Source organism: Hemiscyllium ocellatum, chromosome 12, assembly GCF_020745735.1.
Source record: "Hemiscyllium ocellatum isolate sHemOce1 chromosome 12, sHemOce1.pat.X.cur, whole genome shotgun sequence".
Classification (NCBI taxonomy): domain Eukaryota; kingdom Metazoa; phylum Chordata; class Chondrichthyes; order Orectolobiformes; family Hemiscylliidae; genus Hemiscyllium; species Hemiscyllium ocellatum.
Genome location: NC_083412.1, coordinates 63,159,398 through 63,176,273, shown reverse-complemented (window position 1 = coordinate 63,176,273; position 16,876 = coordinate 63,159,398). Strand labels below are relative to the sequence as shown.

General features: G+C 44.4%; 1 protein-coding gene across 1 annotated transcript in view; it reads left to right on the top strand.

Moving 5' to 3' along the window:
- The window catches only part of polq (polymerase (DNA directed), theta), a 91,415-nt gene that overhangs the window by 30,543 nt on the left and 43,996 nt on the right, over window positions 1–16,876 (top strand). Inside the window, exons 12-14 of the mRNA XM_060832792.1 lie at window positions 3,184–3,326; window positions 6,663–6,856; window positions 15,229–15,353. Coding sequence (XP_060688775.1) covers window positions 3,184–3,326; window positions 6,663–6,856; window positions 15,229–15,353 — 462 coding nt within the window. The remainder of the gene's footprint in view (window positions 1–3,183; window positions 3,327–6,662; window positions 6,857–15,228; window positions 15,354–16,876) is intronic.

Genomic DNA, 16,876 nt, shown 5'->3' with positions numbered 1-16,876 from the left:
TTTCACACACTTTCTAGAGTTCAGCCAAACTACCACATACATTTTCTTCTAAAGTTAGTTCCATTTATCGTAGTTGACAAATCCCAAATTGGAAGGTGGCAAATGTAGGTAAAAACAAGGACTGCGGATGCTGGAAACCAGATTCTAGATTAGAGTGGTGCTGGAAAAGCACAGCAGTTCAGGCAGCATCCAAGGAGCAGGAAAATCGATGTTTCGGGCAAAAGCCCTTCATCAGGAATACAGCCTGATGAAGGGCTTTTGCCCAAAACATCGATTTTCCTGCTCCTTGGATGCTGCCTGAACCGTGGTGCTTTTCCAGCACCACTCTAATCTAGAAGGTGGCAAATGCAACTTTGCTGATTTTAAAAAAAAGGAAATAAAATCTGGTTAGGCTGACATCAGTAGTATATACAATTCTATAGTCTAATATAAAGAATATTATAAAAGCACACTTAGAAAACATTAACAGGACTACAGAAAGTGAACGTGGATTAGTGAAAAAGAAGTCATGCTTGACAAACCTCCTAGAGTAAAAAATGAGGTCTGCAGATGCTGGAGATCACAGCTGAAAATGTGTTGCTGGTTAAAGCACAGCAGGTTAGGCAGCATCCAAGGAATAGGAAATTCGACGTTTCGGGCATAAGCCCTTCATCAGGATGAAGGGCTTATGCCCGAAACGTCGAATTTCCTATTCCTTGGATGCTGCCTAACCTGCTGTGCTTTAACCAGCAACACATTTTCAGCTGTTCAAACCTCCTAGAGTACTTTGAGGCTGTGACTTGTAGAATAGATGAGCAAGAACCAGTGGATGTGGTGTATTATGATTTTCATAAAGTGATAAACTTCCACATCGGAAGCTAATGTGCTGTGATTAAAGCTCATGGGATTGGTGTGATGTACCGACATAGACTGAGAATTTATTAGCAGACAGGAAAAAAGAGTAGGGATGGATGGGTTTTTGTTTGAAGTGGAAGGTGATATCCAATGGGGTACTGAAAGGACCCAGATATTCACAATATATATCATCCAATGATTTAGGTGAGGGAATTAAATGTAATATTTCCAAGTTTGCTCATATTACAAAATTAGGAGGAATTAAAGAACTTTTAAAGAAATTTAGACTAATTGAATAAATGGGCAAATACATGGCAGGTGCAGTTTAATGTGGATAATTTACTTGAATAGGAAAAACCAAAAGGCACATTATTACTTAAATGGTGGTATACCAGGAAATGTTCATCTGCAAGTGTCCTTGTACACAGGTCATTGAAAGCAGACTAGCAAGTGCTGCAAGCAGTTAGAAAGACAAGTGGAAAGTTGGCTTTCATTGGAAGAGGATTTGAGAGTAGCAGCAAGGATGTCTTTCTGCAGCTGTGTAACATCTTGGTGACTCTGCACCTGGAGTATTTTGTGCATTACAGGTCCAGTTACCTAAGAAAGGATACACTGGACATAGAGGGAGTTCAGCAAAGGTTCACCAGAATGAATCCAGGGGTGGCAGGTTTATTGTTAAGATGAGATTGTGTTGACTAGGCTGTATTTGTTGGAAAAAGGAAAGGGCATCTCATTGAAATGTCTAAATTCTGACTGGCCTGGTCAGACATTATGCGGGGATGATGCTCACCCTGGTGGGGAGTTATCTAGAGCAAGGGGTCATGGTCTCAGGATATAGGCTAGGTCATTTAGGACTGAGAAGAGAAGACATTTCTTCACTTAAAAGCAGCGTCCCTGTGGAATTCTCTGAATTTATTTAAGGAGCAAATAGATTTCTAGATATTAGCATCAAGGGAAATGGGGAGAGTTTGGGAGTTTGGCACTGAGATAGAGATCAGCCTTGGTCATATTGAATGGCATTCAGTTGCCCTAATGGCCTGCTGTTGCTCCTATATTCTAACTTTCTGTACGGAGCATTTTAAGAAACTGTTGCTGTTGTACATTTGTTCTTTGGGTTTTGAAACAATAGTCCTTTTTATTCACACAGTATGATCTGCTTTTACAGTTAAAACTTTGTGATGAGTTTGCCTTGCACTGTTTTTCGATTCAGTTCATTTTTTCCCAAATGTTTTAAATGAACATAGAAACCTGATATTTTCAATCATGGCTTATTAGAAATATTGTGACATATTACTCTTCCACAATATTGTTCACCTGTCTATTTAAAGTGTTGATTGTTTTTGAAAATTATTTTGATTCTTCCTCCACCATGTCCTATCCCAGTCACTGGGAAGCATGAAAATATGCCACCAAATCTCTACCATACCACTTTGTAGGTAGATCAATCCATATAAACCTGAAATTATTGCTTTTTGATTTCTTCCCTTTTTCCTCTCTAATGAGACTGTTGTGGTCTCTAATGTCTTTTGTTGGGGCCATGGGAATTTATGAGCCGGCATCATTGCATTTCCTTATTCAAACATAAAAAATATTCAACAAAAAGTCAAGTGGTACTAGAACAAAGCGGAAGTATAATGCAAGCTTTTATTCATACAAGATTTCCAGTTTAATTATTTCTCAATTTGCTGTTTTGTTTACTTAGGCTTAAATGCATGTTACTATAATCACTTCTGTACTTGTCCATATTAGAAATAATTCTGGATTTTTCAAAGGAACATGTTGTTCCGTCTTTTCTGTATATATTTTCTTTTCCAAATACTAAATATTTTTAAAAATAGTTTTCTTTATCTTTATTGTAGATCAGTTTTTCTGCCTCTGTATAACCATGCAGTTATTGTCTGGGTTTTATTTCAACTTTAAGTTTCCACTGTGTCTCAGGTACACTTTATTTCTTAGATGTTTTGTATTAATAACCTTTTTTTCAGAATCCACATTCATTCATATATTCACCTCTTGAATGAAACATAGCCATTTTAAACTTGCACAGTGGATATATTTTGAGTGTTGACTTATCATTTTGCAGAACACTGAAAAATAATGCTTCATTCACAGAATAGATTACATCATTAAATTCCACTTCTTGGCAAAACATATTTACCTAAAACTTGAAGATAGTAATTGAAAAAGACTAGTTAGTGTAGATATGTTATTAAAGCTGGAGTTTGGAACTGAATTGGACTGCACTTTCAAAGAGTTGGTATGGATATGATTGGCCAAATGGCAGCCTCCTGCTCTTTAAAGTTCTAATAGTCTCATTGTACTTACCTCATTTTTTTTTGTTGTTAATAGTTCAACTGTATCGACCAACACAGTTAGGAGCAGCCACTCTTGCTTCTTCCCTGTCTCCTCCAGATGCACTGAGAATCTTTGCTGACTTGCAGAAAGCAATGAAAGGATTTGTTTTGGAGAATGATCTTCATATTCTCTATCAGGTACATTGGGGCATTTTCTTTGCAATTTAGCATCAATTATTTTTCATGCTACCTATGAAACTAAGATGTGGAGGGGCCAGCGTTGGACTGGGGTGGAAAAGTTAAAAATAACACAACACCAGGTTATAGTCCAACAGGTTTATTTGGAAGTAATAGCTTTCAGAATACTGCTCCTTCATCAGGTGACTTCTTCAGGTCCCACTAGTTCTCTGGCAGAACCTGCCTTCAATGGATTAGTCTCTTCAGTCATCTGCAAAGGTGTATCATATGACAGTAGAGGCCTGGACAGAAATATTGGGCCTTGGTGTTGCTCCTATTTGCATCTCCAGAACATTGCTCATCTAACCTGCTACTAAACCCCTCAATCATGTCTTTGTTATCCCAAAACTCAAAAGCAGGTCAGAAGCTAGGAATTCTGTGGTGAGTACGTTGCCTCCCCAGTGCCTGTCCAGTATCTACAAAGCAAAAGTTTGGAGGGTGATGGAATATTCTCCACTTGCTAAGTGAGTGCAGTTCTGACAGCACTCAATAAACTTGACATTATTCAGGACAAACAGCCTGCTTCATTCACACCCTACCCATCAGCTTCAGTATTCACTTCTTTAATTTTTGATGCACATTGGCAGCAGTATGTACCATCTCCAAAACACAGTGCAGTAATTCACCAAGCATCCTCAGACAGCACCTTCCAAACCTGCAATGTCTATCATGTGGAAGAGTTAGGGCATCCAATGTATGAGAATATTGTCTGTCTTTGAATTATATCACTGTTCTTCAATGTTACAGGGTCAAAATCTTGGAATTGCCCCTCTAACATGCGAAACACTGTAACTGTTATTGTGGTTGTGTGATGTCTTCCAGTTCTTGTTCTGGCTTCTTCTTTTCTGAGTTTTTCCTTATCTAGCTTTGCCATAGGAATTACGGAAGTACGTCACTTTTACAGCTATGTCTACCATGTCCATCTATGCTCTTCTTAAAATTGTGCAATATACTCCCTATCTATTTGCAGTTTCTGGTCTGGTGCCTCCAGGGCCTGGGATCAGCCTTTTGTTTTGACCCAGGTCAATACCTTGATTTCAATGAACGAAAGATTGATCAAAGAGTTTGTTTTTAAAGGCAATCTTAAATTAGGAGATTGATATGGACTGCAATGAATGAGCTTATTTCTAGAGTGTACATTTATGCATTGCTCGGACTACAAAGTTCAATTGCTGGTACCTAAACACTGACTGAGTTCCATCAGGCAGTTACGTGTTTGTGTGACTGCAGACATTCTGGATCTGGTATTTTGTGAGTTACGTCGTGCAAATAAGTACCTTTTCAAAATAATCTAACTTAATTCAGGAACTACTAGATCCTTTGAGGCTAGTTTATAAAGATTTAAATTCTAAATGAGTTCAGATTAAAGGCAATTACATTCAAGACTGCAGAATCCTCATTGACTTTTTTTCATTCATGGAGAATTCATTTTTGTTTACTTTACTACTCAATGATTAACAATACAATTTGTGTGGCAGTTGTAAGTAACTACACTTTGCCCAGTTAGCTGCTACACTGAGTTGTGCATTTAGGGTTAGATCCAGAGTGTGAAAATAGATAAGTCCCCTGGACTGGATGGGATTTATCCTAGGATCCTCTGGGAAGTCAGAGAGGAGATTGCCGAGCCTTTGACATTGATCTTTAAATCGTCATTGCCTACAGGAATAGTGCCAGAAGACTGGAGGATAGCAAATGTGGTTCCCCTGTTCAAGAAGGGAAGTAGAGACAACCCTGGTAATTATAAACCAGTGAACCTTACTTCAGTTGTTGGAAAAGTTGGAAAAGGTTATAAGAGAAAGGATTTATAATCATCTAGAAAAGAATAATTTGATTAGGGATAGTCAGCACGGTTTTGTGAAGGGTAGGTCATGCCTCACAAATCTTATTGAGTTCTTTGAGAAGGTGACCAAACAGGTAGATGAGAGTAAACCGGTTGATGTGGTGTATATGGATTTTTCAGCAAGGCGTTCAATAAGGTTTCCCACAGTAGGCTATTGTACAAAATGCGGAGGAATGGGATTGTGGGAGATATAGCAGTTTGGATCAGTAATTGGCTTGCTGAAAGAAGACAGAGGGCGGTGATTAATGGGAAATGTTCATCCTGGAGTCCAGTTACTAGTGGTGTAGCGCAAGGGTCGGTGTTGGGTCAACTGCTGTTTGTCATTTTTATAAACAACCTGGATGAGAGCGTAGAAGGGTGTGTTAGAAAATTTGCGGATGACACTAAGGTCGGTGGAGTTGTGGATAGTGATGAAGGATGTTATAGGCTACAGAGATACATAGATAAGCTGCAGAGCTGGGCTGAGAGGTGGCAAATGGAGTTTAATGCAGAAAAGTGTGAGGTGATTCACTTTGGTCGGAGTAACTGGAATGCAAAGTACTGGGCTAATGCTAAGATTCTTGGTAGTGTAGATGAACAGGGAGATCTCTGTGTCCAGGTACACAGATCCTTGAAAGTTGCCACCCAGGTTGACAGGGTTGTTAAGAAGGCATACAGTGTTTTAGCTTTTATTAATAGAGGGATCGAGTTCCGAAACCATGAGGTTATGCTACAGCTGTACAAAACTCTGGTGCGGCCGCACTTGGAGTATTGTGTACAGTTCTGGTCACCGCATTATAAGAAGGATGTGGAAGCTTGGGAAAGGGTGCAGAGGAGATTTACTAGGATGTTGCCTGGTAGGGTGGGAAGGTCTTGCAAGGAAAGGCTGAGGGACTTGAAGCTGTTTTCGTTGGAGAGAAGAAGGTTGAGAGGTGACTTAATAGAGACATATAAGATAGAGGGTTAGATAGGGTGGACAGGGAGAGCCTTTTTCCAAGTATGGTGACAGTGAGCATGAGGGGGCATAGCTTTAAATTGAGGGGTGATAGATATAGGACAGATGTCAGAGGTAGTTTCTTTACTCCGAGAGTAGTAATGCTTTGCCAGCAACAGTAGTAGATTCGCCAACTTTAAGTGCATTTAAGTCACCATTGGGCAAGCATATGGACGTACATGGAATAGTGTAGGTTAGATGGGCTTCATATTAGTATGACTGGTTGGCGCAACATCGAGGGCTGAAGGGCCTGTACTGCGCTGTTATGTTCTATGTTCATGACAACTGTGCTTCAGGAGCACTCTCAGTAGTGTAATGGTATATCTGCTTGCATAATTGAACTAGGTCAGTGACTGTGTCATACGAAGGGCTGACGCGTGTATGTGCAATACCCTCTGTTCTGTCCATGGCAAAATATGTCATTGTCATGCCATGCTGTTCTTGCGATGGGTTGCTCATTTAGTTCTTTCTTCATTGACTTCAGATCACACCATTCTATGAAGAATGGATAACCATTGACTGGTATCAATTTTTCTGCTTGTGGGAGAAGTTGTCAGCCTCAATGAAGAGAGTAGCAGAGCTAGTAGGAATTGAGGAAGGTTTCTTGGCCCGATCAATTCGGGGCAAACTTATTCCCAAGACGGACAAGCAACGCAGACAAATGGCTATTCACAAAAGGTACTGATGATTTCTTGACTTCTATTTATCTTTGTGTTTGTCAGTGCTTCTTCCTTCTACTCCACAGAATATCGGTTCGTGATTAGAATAAGGATACATGGAAATGCTTCCATTGACTGTTGTGGTCCCTGAGTTATAAGAAAAGCTGTTATACTTTAATTTATGATTACTGATATAACAACTTTATATTTGAATTAATCTCTATGTTCATGCTCCACCAACAGCACCAACCCTGCCACATGTTGCCCACTATGTAATCATAAGAATCTAGGTAGAAGCAACTTTCATATTTGGGTGAATATTCTCTATTCTCTGTCAGATCACTGACAGAATATTCCATTTCCTTGGATGGGTTGAGTAGGGGAGGCAGTTCCTTTCTCCAATCATCTCAACACTGATTTGAAGATCATGGAGAATAGTGAGAGAAGAAATATTTAAAAGGGACCAGAGAGGTAACCCTTTCACACAAAGGGTGGTTCATATGTGGAAAGAAGTGTCAGAGGAAGTGGTAAATGCAGGTACAGTTCCAACATTTAAAAGACATTTGGACAGATGCTTGAATAGGAAAGATTTGGAGGCATATGGGCAAGATGCAGATAAATGGGACTAGCTTCATTTCGGAAACTTAGTTAGTATGGATGAATTGGACTGAAGTGTTTGTTTCTGTGATCTACAACTCTAACCCCAATGTTCACCACACCTTCCATTATTTGCTACAAGTGGAGTTTACTCTTAATAATCTTTTTAAAAGGTAAAGTGGGTAAAATAATTTTGTGTAAAAATGAGGTCTGCAGATGTTGGAGATCACAGCTGCAAATGTGTTGCTGGTCAAAGCACAGCAGGCCAGGCAGCATCTCAGGAATAGAGAATTCGACGTTTCGAGCATAAGCCCTTCATCAGGAATAAGAGAGAGAGAGCCAAGCAGGCTAAGATAAAAGGTAGGGAGGAGGGACTAGGGGAGGGGCGATGGAGGTGGGATAGGTGGAAGGAGGTCAAGGTGAGGGTGATAGGCCGGAGTGGGGTGGGGGGCGGAGAGGTCAGGAAGAGGATTGCAGGTTAGGAGGGCGGTGCTGAGTTGAGGGAACCGACTGAGACAAGGTGGGGGGAGGGGAAATGAGGAAGCTGGAGAAATCTGAATTCATACCTTGTGGTTGGAGGGTTCCCAGGCGGAAGATGAGGCGCTCCTCCTCCAGCTGTCGTGTAGTTGTGTTCTGCCGGTGGAGGAGTCCAAGGACCTGCATGTCCTCGGTGGAGTGGGAGGGAGAGTTAAAGTGTTGAGCCATGGGGTGATTGGGTTGGTTGGTTCGGGCGGCCCGGAGGTGTTCTCTGAAGCGTTCCGCAAGTAAGCGGCCTGTCTCACCAATATAGAGGAGGCCACATCGGGTGCAGTGGATGCAATAGATGATGTGTGTGGAGGTACAGGTGAACTTGTGGCGGATATGGAAGGATCCCTTGGGGCCTTGGAGGGAAGTGAGTGTGGGGGTGTGGGCGCAAGTTTTACATTTCCTGCGGTTGCAGGGGAAGGTGCCGGGGGTGGAGGTTGGGTTGGTGGGGGGTGTGGATCTGACGAGGGAGTCACGAAGGGAGTGGTCCTTGCGGAACGCTGATTGGGGAGGGGAGGGAAATATATCCTTGGTGGTGGGGTCCGTTTGGAGATGGCGGAAATGGCGGCGGATGATACGTTGTATGCGGAGGTTGGTGGGGTGGTAGGTGAGAACCAGTGGGGTTCTGTCTTGGTGGCGGTTGGAGGAGCGGGGCTCAAGGGCGGAGGAGCGGGAAGTGGAGGAGATGCGGTGGAGGGCATCGTCGATCATGTCTGGGGGGAATCTGCGGTCCTTGAAGAAGGAGGCCATCTGGGCTGTGCGGTGTTGGAATTGGTCCTCCTGGGAGCAGATGCGGCGGAGACGAAGGAATTGGGAATATGGGATGGCGTTTTTATAGGGGGCAGGGTGGGAGGAGGTGTAGTCCAGGTAGCTGTGGGAGTCAGTCGGTTTATAATAGATGTCTGTGTTGAGTCGGTCGCCCCAGATAGAAATGGAAAGGTCTAGGAAGGGGAGGGAGGAGTCTGAGACAGTCCAGGTGAATTTCAGGTCGGGATGGAAGGTGTTAGTAAAGTTGATGAACTGTTCAACCTCCTCGTGGGAGCACGAGGCAGCGCCGATACAGTCATCGATGTAGCGGAGGAAAAGGTGGGGGATGGTGCCAGTGTAGTTGCGGAAGATGGACTGTTCCACATATCCTACGAAGAGGCAGGCATAGCTGGGGCCCATGCGGGTGCCCATGGCAACTCCTTTAGTTTGGAGGAAGTGGGAGGATTGAAAAGAGAAGTTATTCAGGGTGAGGACCAGTTCAGTCAGTCGAAGGAGGGTGTCAGTGGAAGGGTACTGGTTGGTGCGGCAGGAAAGGAAGAAGCGGAGGGCTTTGAGTCCTTCGTGATGGGGGATGGAGGTGTACAGGGACTGGATGTACCTAACAATAATTTTGTACCTAACATGTTTCTTGCATTTCTATGTGTCAAATGGACAAAGGCTAGTACAGAATTTGAATTTAAAATGTTAGTGTTAACGTTGCTTCAATGGATATCATCAATAAAAAATTTTTGTCTCCTATTATTTTTCTGTACATCAAGGTCCCCACATGACTATGCAATAAATCATTGTATTTCAGAAGCAATTTGTCATTGTTGCTACCTTCCACAAATGCCTCAATACTAAGAAAGATGAGATGTGACTGCTGTGATCTGCACATGCTGCCTCACAGTGCCAGAGACTCGGGTTCAATTCCTGCCTCAGGCAACTGACTGTGTGGAGTTTGCACATTCCTCCCATGTCTGCGTGGGTTTCCTCCAGGTGCTCCGGTTTCCTCCCACAGTCCAAAAATGTGCAGGTTAGGTGAATTGGCCATGCTAAATTGCCCGTAGTATTAGGTGAAGGGGTAAATGGAGGGGAATGGGTCTGGGTGGGTTGCTCTTCGGAGGGTCGGTGTGGACGTGTTGGGCCGAAGGGCCTGTTTCCATGCTGTAAGTAATCTAATCTAATCTAATCTAATCAGCCGCACTCTAAATTCTCATATTTAATTTTAGTTTTTATATGTGTATCGTTTATCCGTTGCCCTCATTTCCTACAACCCTATTCATGTTTGTGCGTTTATCTGTTTTGTCCTCCTAACCTGCTGTAGATAGATGCAGAATCTGGTGTTAGGTCACTGTCAATTTCTTGTATACTTGAAGGCAGTAAATATTGTCCAGATGCATAATTATCTTCTAAATTTTCTCTCTTTTGAATTCCTCGTCTACGAGAAGGGGAAACTATAGGCTTTAGTGAGTTACATTCTGTTGTATGCAGCTCAGATTGCAAATTGCAGAGAGCAGATTTTCAGCCCTGTGTCATGCTATACTGTCACTTTTTACAGACCTTGGTATTACTGCACCTCCAGCATATTATATTTTCCATTGTAACTATTCACAGCAGGCACTCTGGTTACAAGATGGAGCAACTGTGGGGCAACACAGAGGCTGGTGCATGCATGGAATGAACTGCCACAGGAAGTGGTGGAGGCTGGTACAATTACAACATCCAAAAGGCATCTGGATGGGTTTAGAGGGATATGGCTGCAAATGTGTTGCTGGTCAAAGCACAGCAGGTCAGGCAGCATCTCAGGAATAGAGAATTCAACGTTTCGAGCATAAGCCCTTCATCAGGAATAAGAGAGAGAGAGCCAAGCAGGCTAAGATAAAAGGTAGGGAGGAGGGACTAGGGGGAGGGGCGATGGAGGTGGGATAGGTGGAAGGAGGTCAAGGTGAGGGTGATAGGCCGGAGTGGGGTGGGGGCGGAGAGGTCAGGAGGAGGATTGCAGGTTAGGAGGGCGGTGCTGAGTTGAGGGAACCGACTGAGACAAGGTGGGGGGAGGGGAAATGAGGAAACTGGAGAAATCTGAATTCATACCTTGTGGTTGGAGGGTTCCCAGGCGGAAGATGAGGCGCTCCTCCTCCAGCCGTCGTGTTGTTATGTTCTGCCGGTGGAGGAGTCCAAGGACCTGCATGTCCTCGGTGGAGTGGGAGGGGGAGTTAAAGTGTTGAGCCACGGGGTGATTGGGTTGGTTGGTTCGGGCGGCCCGGAGGTGTTCTCTGAAGCGTTCCGCAAGTAAGCGGCCTGTCTCACCAATATAGAGGAGGCCACATCGGGTGCAGCGGATGCAATAGATGATGTGTGTGGAGGTACAGGTGAACTTGTGGCGGATATGGAAGGATCCCTTGGGGCCTTGGAGGGAAGTGAGTGTGGAGGTGTGGGCGCAAGTTTTACATTTCCTGCGGTTGCAGGGGAAGGTGCCGGGGGTGGAGGTTGGGTTGGTGGGGGGTGTGGATCTGACGAGGGAGTCACGAAGGGAGTGGTCCTTGCGGAACGCTGATAGGGGAGGGGAGGGAAATATATCCTTGGTGGTGGGGTCCGTTTGGAGATGGCGGAAATGGCAGCGGATGATACGTTGTATGCGGAGGTTGGTGGACCTCATCACCTCAGGGGATCTCCCATCCACCGCCTCCAACCTCATAGTCATACAACCCCGCACCGCCCGTTTCTACCTCCTGCCCAAAATCCACAAACCTGCCTGCCCCGGCCGACCCATTGTCTCAGCCTGCTCCTGCCCCACCGAACTCATCTCCCAATACCTCAACATGGTCCTCTCCCCTTTAGTCCAAGAACTCCCCACCTACGTTCGGGACACCACCCACGCCCTCCACCTCCTCCAGGATTTTCGCCTCCCCGGTCCCCAACGCCTTATTTTCACTATGGACATCCAGTCCCTGTACACCTCCATCCCCCATCACGAAGGACTCAAAGCCCTCCGCTTCTTCCTTTCCCGCCGCACCAACCAGTACCCTTCCACCGACACCCTCCTTCGACTGACTGAACTGGTCCTCACCCTGAATAACTTCTCTTTTCAATCCTCCCACTTCCTCCAAACTAAAGGAGTCGCCATGGGCACCCGCATGGGCCCCAGCTATGCCTGCCTCTTCGTAGGATATGTGGAACAGTCCATCTTCCGCAACTACACTGGCACCACCCCCCACCTTTTCCTCCGCTACATCGATGACTGTATCGGCGCTGCCTCGTGCTCCCACGAGGAGGTTGAACAGTTCATCACCTTTACTAACACCTTCCATCCCGACCTGAAATTCATCTGGACTGTCTCAGACTCCTCCCTCCCCTTCCTAGACCTTTCCATTTCTATCTCGGGCGACCGACTCAACACAGACATCTATTATAAACCGACTGACTCCCACAGCTACCTGGACTACACCTCCTCCCACCCTGCCCCCTGTAAAAACGCCATCCCATATTCCCAATTCCTTCGTCTCCGCCGCATCTGCTCCCAGGAGGATCAATTCCAACACCGCACAGCCCAGATGGCCTCCTTCTTCAAGGACCGCAGATTCCCCCCAGACGTGATCGACGATGCCCTCCACCGCATCTCCTCCACTTCCCGCTCCTCCACCCTTGAGCCCCGCTCCTCCAACCGCCACCAAGACAGAACCCCACTGGTTCTCACCTACCACCCCACCAACCTCCGCATACAACGTATCATCCGCCGCCATTTCCACCACCTCCAAACGGACCCCACCACCAAGGATATATTTCCCTCCCCTCCCCTATCAGCGTTCCGCAAGGACCACTCCCTTCGTGACTCCCTCGTCAGATCCACACCCCCCACCAACCCAACCTCCACCCCCGGCACCTTCCCCTGCAACCGCAGGAAATGTAAAACTTGCGCCCACACCTCCACACTCACTTCCCTCCAAGGCCCCAAAGGATCCTTCCATATCCGCCACAAGTTCACCTGTACCTCCACACACATCATCTATTGCATCCGCTGCACCCGATGTGGCCTCCTCTATATTGGTGAGACAGGCCGCTTACTTGCGGAACGCTTCAGAGAACACCTCCGGGCCGCCCGAACCAACCAACCCAATCACCCCGTGGCTCAACACTTTAACTCCCCCTCCCACTCCACCGAGGACATGCAGGTCCTTGGACTCCTCCACCGGCAGAACACAACTACACGACGGCTGGAGGAGGAGCGCCTCATCTTCCGCCTGGGAACCCTCCAACCACAAGGTATGAATTCAGATTTCTCCAGTTTCCTCATTTCCCCTCCCCCCACCTTGTCTCAGTCGGTTCCCTCAACTCAGCACCGCCCTCCTAACCTGCAATCCTCCTCCTGACCTCTCCGCCCCCACCCCACTCCGGCCTATCACCCTCACCTTGACCTCCTTCCACCTATCCCACCTCCATCGCCCCTCCCCCTAGTCCCTCCTCCCTACCTTTTATCTTAGCCTGCTTGGCTCTCTCTCTCTTATTCCTGATGAAGGGCTTATGCTCGAAACGTTGAATTCTCTATTCCTGAGATGCTGCCTGGCCTGCTGTGCTTTGACCAGCAACACATTTGCAGCTGTGATCTCCAGCATCTGCAGACCTTATTTTTTACTTAGAGGGATATGGGCCAAGTGCTGGCAAATGGGACTAGATTAGGTTAGGACATCTGGTCGGCATGGACGAGTTGGACCGCGGTGTCTGTTTCTGTGCTGTGCGTCAATAAGACTATTTTATTTTACATCGCAATAGGAAATCGCAAAGTATTTACTAGCACACTCACACTTAACATGGTTCACTTCAGCCACTTTTTAAAATCTTCCAAACTACTGTATATAGTTGATGTCACGTAAAAGTCAATCCCCTAATTTTGGTCAAATAACCTGGAATTTTCCATATATCTCATGTAAAAGTCGACCCTAGTTCTTCACAGATAACAGATCAATGTTTATGAATCAGTGTGCCAGCCCACTCCGCTCCCAGTTTCCATTCCACTGGCTGTCATGTTGTTCTCCGGGTTTTGAGAATTACCATGATGTTTTTCTTTATTCGTTTAGAGATCAGTTGGGCTTCTGCAAATGGTACGGTATGAATTTTGATGGGCACAAATTTCAGACCCTCAAAAGTAGTATTCGTGTAAAAGTCGATCCCATAAAGTTAACCTTAAAAAGTAGTCAAAACATTTGACAAATTACTCCAGTATATATGGTAATCGCTATAAAATCTGGGCTCAAAAGTTTAGGCTTCATTTCTAAAGGGATGGAATTGAAAAGTAAGGAAGCTGTGCTAAACTTGTATTGAACCCTGGTTAGAAGGTACCCCTGCAGATTTCTAGTTTTGCAGCCTAAAGGACCTAGAGACCACCAGGGAAAGTATAAAAAGGGTATATCTCAATCTCTGAGGAGAAAGCTGAAGAAAAAGAGGTCTTTCAAATTAAGAGTGAAAGAGTAGATGCAGACAAATTCACTTTTATTGTGGAGATGATCAAAACCAGACTCATTAATATAAAATATCACCAAGAAATCCAATGAGGACTTCAGAAGAAACTTCTTTATAAATACAAAGGCTTGATAATGTGGAACTTGCTACCATAGGGAATGGTTGAAGTGAATACAGCTAACCCCTGCTTAATGCTGACTCACTTAATGTTATTTTACTTTAATGGCGTTGATAGAATAGCATTATTGTATCCATTTAATGCTGCAAATCATTTCCCACAGACTCTTGTTCTGTGGCTTGTTTACTCTCAAGACATTATCTTGATTAGATTACTTACAGTGTGGAAACAGGCCCTTTGGCCCAACAAGTCCACACCGACCCGCAACCCACCCATACCCCTACATTTACCCCTTACCTAACACTACGGTCAATTTAGCATGGCCAATTCACCTGACCTGCACATCTTTGGACTGTGGGAGGAAATCGGAGCACCCGGAGGAAACCCACGCAGACACTGGGAGAGCGTGCAAACTCCACACAGTCAGTCGCCGGAGGCGGGAATTGAACCTGGGTCTCTGGCGCTGTAATCTTGAGAGCTTTCCTGGCATCCAAATACCTAAAGGCCCCCAGCACAGAACTATTCTGCTGCTGCAAATTAGATAAATTTCTACATCTGATATGCATATAATAGAATGTTAGGTATGCTTATGGCTTAACTATTGATAGCCTTGAGGATCACTGCATTTTCAGTGTAGTTTATACATAATTAATTTAAATTCAACTTGTTACATTATAAGAGTTTATTTTTAAGACTTTGTTTCATTGGAAGCTGTTGGTTAATTCTTGCCTGTTTCCAAAGTTAGTCCGTATGTGTTGTTGAAAAACAGATTCTGCTCAGAAAGTCTGATTTTAAACTGAAGTTTTGACAGTAGGGAGCGAAGTAGTGAAAGCATTGAAAATGATTTCTAGAATGCTGTAGGATTTCTGGTGTAAAGTTTTTGTGCTATGATAATATGAATTCTGACAAATGCACATGTCTAATTGCTAATTTTCCTCTTGCTCCAGATTTTTCACTAGCCTTGTGTTACTCGATTTAATCAATGAAGTTCCTCTCGGAGTTGTTGCAAAGAAATATCATTGCAGTCGAGGACAGCTTCAATCTCTGCAGCAGTCTGCAGCAACTTATGCAGGCAAGAGTTATAAAAAAAAGACAAAAGATCTAAGTGAAACCAGTATATGCTGCTTTTAACTAGAGCTGGCTAAAGTCTCTTATAGAGTCATAGAGATGTACAGCATGGAAACAGATCCTTCGGTCCAACCTGTCCATGCTGACCAGATATCCCAACCCAATCTAGTCCCACCTGCTAGCACCCAGCCCATATCCTTCCAAACCCTTCCTATTCATATACCCATCCAAATGCCTCTTAAATGTTGCAAGTGTACCAGCCTCTACCATTTCCTCTGGCAGCTCATTCCATACATGTACCACCCTCTGCATAAAAAAGTTGCCTCTTAGGTCTTTTTTATATCTTTCCCCTCTCACTGTAAACCTATGCCCTCTAGTTCTGGACTCCCCAACCCCAGGGAAAAGACTTTGCTTATTTACCCTATCCATACCCCTCATAATTTTGTAAACCTCTATAAGGTCATCCTTCAACCTCCGATCAGGTCTTGGGGATTTATCCACCATTACCCGTTTCAAGACATCCAGCACTTCCTCCTTGTAATCTGGACATTTTGCAAAATGTCACTATCTATTTCCCTACATTCTGTATCTTCCATGTTCTTTTCCACAGTAAATACTGATGCAAAATACTCATTTAGTATCTCCCCCATTTTCTGCGGTTCCACACAAAGGCCGCCTTGTTGATCTTTGAGGGGCCCTATTCTCTCCCTGGTTACCCTTTTGTCCTGCATGTATTTATAAAAATCCTTTTCATTCTCCTTAATTCTATTTGCTAAAGCTATCTCATGTCCTTTTTGCCCTCCTGATTTCCCTCTTAAGTATACTCCTACTTCCTTTATACTCTTCTAAGGATTCACTCGATCTATCCTGTCTATAGCTTACATATGCTTCCTTCTTTTTCTTAACCAAACCCTCAGTTTCTTTAGTCATCCAGCATTCTCTATACCTACCAGCCTCTCCTTTCACTCTGACAAGAATATACTTTTTCTGGATTCTCGTTATCTCATTTCCAATGGCTTCCCATTTTCCAGCCATCCTTTTACCTGTGAACATCTGCCTCCAATCAGCTTTCGAAAGTTCTTGCCTAATGCCGTCAAAATTAGCCTTTCTCCAGTGTAGAACTTCAACTTCTAGATCTGGTCTATCCTTTTCCATCACTATTTTAAAACGAATAGAATTATGGTCGCTGGCCCGAAAGTGCTCCCCCACTGACACTTCAGTCACCTGCCCTGCCTTATTTCCCAAGAGTAGGTCAAGTTTTGCACCTTCTCTACTGGTGCATCCACATACTGAATCAGAAAATTGTCTTGTACCCACTTAACAAATTCCTCTCCATCTAATCCTTTAACACTATGACAGTCCCAGTCTATGTTTGGAAAGTTAAAATCCCCTACCATAACCACCCTATTATTCTTACAGATAGCTGAGATCTCCTTACAAGTTTGTTTCTCAATTTCCCTCTGACTATTAGGGGGTCTGTAATACAGACCCAATAAGGTGATCATCCCTTTCTTATTTCTCACTTCC